Source organism: Grammomys surdaster, unplaced genomic scaffold, assembly GCF_004785775.1.
Source record: "Grammomys surdaster isolate TR1022 unplaced genomic scaffold, NIH_TR_1.0 167, whole genome shotgun sequence".
Lineage (NCBI taxonomy): Eukaryota > Metazoa > Chordata > Mammalia > Rodentia > Muridae > Grammomys > Grammomys surdaster.
In genome coordinates this window covers 6,204,148-6,208,310 of record NW_021604615.1, presented here as the reverse complement: position 1 = coordinate 6,208,310, position 4,163 = coordinate 6,204,148, and the positions used below count along the sequence as shown (strand labels likewise).

Genomic DNA, 4,163 nt, shown 5'->3' with positions numbered 1-4,163 from the left:
GATGTAATGAGTGTGCACATGTGAACATGTGTGTATGGAGGGATGTAATGAGTGTGCACATGTGAACCTGTGTGTATGGAGAAATATAATGAGTGTGCACATGTGAACCTGTGTGTGTATGGAGAGATGTAATGAGTGTGCACATGTGAACATGTGTGTGTATGGAGGGATGTAATGAGTGTGCACATGTGAACCTGTGTGTATGGAGGGATGTAATGAGTGTGCACATGTGAACATGTGTATATATGGAAGGATATAATGAGTGTGCACATGTGAACATGTGTGTGTATGGAGGGATGTAATGAGTGTGCACATGTGAACCTGTGTGTGTATGAATGTAATGTGTGCACATGTGAACCTGTGTGTGTAGGAGGCGTCAGGTCAACGTTGGGTGTTTTCCTCAGTCACTCTGCACCTTACTCTTTGACCCAGGGTCTTTCATGGAGCCCCGGGCTGTTGGTTTTGGCTTAACTGGATGCAGAGTGAGTACCCGGCCCTCCTGTCTGCGCTTCCGGCACACAGTCCCCACCCTGAACAGCAGTCACTTTATGGACTGAGCCATCGCTCAGGTCCACCTTACTTTGTGCTAGGGTCTCTCATTAGGACCTGGGTCTTATTGATTATGCTCAATTGGCTGGCCAATGAGTCCCATGAGTCCTGTGGCCCCTCCCAGCACTGGGACTATGAGCACACACCACACACCTGACTTTCCATCATCCCCATGCTTATGTGGCATGGGCTTTATGGACTGGATCTCCCTGACCTCGCCAAGTACACGCACAGCCCCAAATGTGAAGGCGGTACTGACCACCACCACCTCAGCCACTTTTTATCAACTCCAGAGCCCACACAATGTGAAAACGTGATCTGGTCCACAGGGAACCTCTGGCAGAGAAAGACCCCCACCAGGCTTGACAAGGAAGCTTCTGGCCTCTGTCCCAGCAGCCTGTCATCAAGAGTCACCTTCTGTCCTTGGTACTCCCTCCCACCCAGACTGAGTTGCCCGTTCTCGCCTCTCCTCAGCACCCTACAAGCCACCTGCACTCCCAGACTGGCCTGTCTTCACCACAGGGGCCGTGACAGCACAAGCCCTCTCCTGGATCTCCCAGGATACACTTGAATGAAAACATTTAGCATAAGTATGCCACCTGCATGTGACTTAATGTCCACTGCAGTGGGAGAGACAGCTGAGAAGACATTTTGTTGTTATCCCAGGGCAGTGGCTTCCAAGCAAACACCTGCCCTCCAGTGAGCATCTACTCACCCATCTGACACCTGTGCACACCTGTTATGAACCCCTCCCTCCGGCAGGCCCCTCCCATCACCCAGGGCAAAGGCATGTTGTCTTTGTGGATGAGGAACAGATGCGTCAGGCTGAATGCTTAAGACCATACTGGTCACTAACAGCTAATTCCTTCCACGTACAGATGAGGAAACAGGCTCCAGAGGTGTTAACATGCTACAGTCAGATGCTAAGCAAAGCTGGCACCTTTGGGACAAACTCTTACATCTTTGTACTTTTAGAGTTGTTCCTTCTGTTTTAGCTAATACCAGGAGAAACTTGCAGAGGCAGCCGGGGTCATAAAGCCGTTATGACCATTCTTTTGGACAACTAAAATAATGATTCATTGAGTATGCCTAGAAATACTTATGTCCGCCATGTTTCCATATTTACGACCCCAAACTGAGCACAGCAAGAAGGGTTTGCTTCTATCACCTTCAGCCTCTGAGCATGGACCCTCTTACTTTTCATTAAGCAGCCTGGAAACACTCTAGCATCCTTCCTTCTTGAATACCCTAAAACTGAGCACGCTTAGAAAAGTACAGCTTAAACTAGGATGTGCCAGCCCCTAAAACACATTCTCGGATCAGGAAAATCCCCTCCTCCAAGTAGAATGCAGGGAGGGCGCTGCTCTGGGAATAACTGTAGCCATGTCCTTCTCCTGTTGGAAGTCATGGACTTGTCTCTAGTCTTTCTCTCCTGGCTGTGCTTTCTGACTCAGCGCTCACCAAGATGTGTTCCATTACACCAGGTTACAAAAATGCTGCTAGCTGAGGGCAAAATAGTTTGTTTTTTAACCAGTGATTCACCTGACTAACCAAAAGAGTAAAATCTTTCTCAAATGGTCTCTAAAATCATTTGAGGGGGATTGAAAAAAAAACTGTCATGAAGTAATGCCAAATAAAATCCAAACCACTAACCAGCACTGCCCCCGCCCTCGCCTGACTCTCCCCAGTCCTTTGAAGCAAGTGCATCTACCACACAACGCTCCTACACTCTGAGGACACTTCAGTTGTGGAAGGACGGAATGTCATAAGATAAGGAGTATTTTAGGGAGTTTAACATTTAATATTTACTTATTTTAGCTTGTCTGTGTCCTCCAACATTGTTGCAATAAGCAACAATGTCCTTCTCCCTGTAGAACAACATGGATCAGTTTAGCCTGTGGTATGTCTGTGGGGAACTGTCTTGAATTTGATCCATGTGGGATCTGACTGTAAGCAGTGCCACTCCTGGGCAGGTGGTATTGGGTGATAGAAGAAAGCAGGCTAAGCCAGTAAACAGAGCTCCTCCATGGTCTCTGTTTCAGCTCCTGCCTAACTTCCCTTCAAGATGGCTGTGTCCTGGAAATATAAGTTGATATAAACCTTTCTCCACAAGTTGTTTTTAGGCATAGTGATTACCATAGCAAAAGACAGCAAACTAGAAGTCTACACCCCGAAAGTAGAGAATGCTAAGAATACAAGATGGCACCTGAGACTAACATGCATTTTCCTGCTTTGCTATCACTGAATGGTATGCTGCTCTCTGTCCCGTGACTATAAGTCTGTCCCACAATGAGATACCATTAGGATAGCCTGAATACACTGAGGAATCAGGCGCTTTACACGAAGACAGAGAGCTCTGTTAATAAAAAGCTTGAGGAAAGTCGATTAGATTTCCCAATACTTTACACTGGATCAAGTTTTAGTTGGCTTACTGCCACTTGTAGTGGATTTATCCCCTAAAGTATTAAGAGGCTACTTAAAATGTAAATACTATTTACGTAAGTGACTCTGTAGCCAAGACAATCCAGAGTCTGGAAAAGCAGGTAGAACCTGTTTGCATTTGGTTGGCTTTAAAGAAACTGTGGCCGAGGAAGACAACCATGGCTTCTGTGCCCCAAGTGCTTTAAGTTAATGTGAATTCTAAGCCGGAGCATATGACGGCAATCCTTATATTAAATGAGATTCACCCTAAGCACAGACAGTTTTAAAGTCTAAAGCCCAGAACTCTACCAGGTCTTTGGCAGAAATTTAGCAAGTCAATCTAGTAATGAAACCTCAGTAAGTGCAAAGAAAAAAAAAAGTTACTGATCAGAATGTCTGGAAATGTAAGGCAATTACCAAGAGGGAAAAAAAAGTCTCTAAATAAAGGGGTGTTTAGAAGCCTTCTTATGGGTGTGGCACACAGTACGGACTTGGAGGCACCACCTCTCCAGAGCTTTTGGAGCTAGGGCAGCCTGTCTGCAGAATACAGATACTGGCACGTCAAGCCAGCGTGTGTATGCGATCCAGCTCATGAAACGGCCCGCATCTCCCGCATTTCTAGCCCAGACTCCCAATAATTCGCGAGAGCAGGGCAGCCTAGTCCTCACGCAGGCCGGTCCCACCGGCTTCCCGGAGTTGGACGCGCAAGCGCCAGGCAGAGGCGACCCCGGCCGGTACCTGCGTGCAGCGGCGACCATTGGAGCGCGATCGCGGCGGAGAGCAGCGCCACCACGGCCGCCGCAGCCCCACACGCGCGAACGGCCATTCGCGGGGTGCCGGTATCGATCTTACCTCGCCCGCAGGCGCGGATTGCCAGACAGCGGACGCCCATGGCAGTCCAGCGGACTTCCGGGTTCCCAGCTGCCCCCGCGCGGCCGCCGCGCCACCGCCATTGGTCTTCTGGGCTCCGCCCGGCGCCCCCAATTTCCGGCGCCGCCGGAAGCGTACTCCTGACTCCGGAGGATTAGTTCCACCCCTGGGGTCAGTGTCCACCAATTATCCTCCGCTTGCTGCTCAGCCGATTGACCAGCAAAACATCCAATCCGGCCTGACCCCAGAGTTAGCATTGTGGTAGCCTGCTCACTAAAGAACCCTGGCGGTTTAGAGTCCTGTTTCCTTTTTATTCGGTAGTG

General features: G+C 49.0%; 1 protein-coding gene across 3 annotated transcripts in view; it reads right to left on the bottom strand.

Moving 5' to 3' along the window:
• Naxd (NAD(P)HX dehydratase) overlaps positions 1–3,906 on the bottom strand; it is a 16,223-nt gene extending 12,317 nt beyond the window's left edge. For 2 of the 3 annotated variants that reach the window (XM_028766346.1, XM_028766347.1), the window contains exon 1: positions 3,823–3,906. In XM_028766346.1, the coding sequence (XP_028622179.1) occupies positions 3,823–3,862 (40 nt within the window). In that variant the 5' untranslated portion in view covers positions 3,863–3,906. Of the gene's footprint in view, positions 1–3,708 lie in introns of all 3 variants that reach the window. The other variant, XM_028766345.1, reaches the window with a different exon arrangement.
• Between the last annotated feature and the right edge of the window lie 257 nt (positions 3,907–4,163).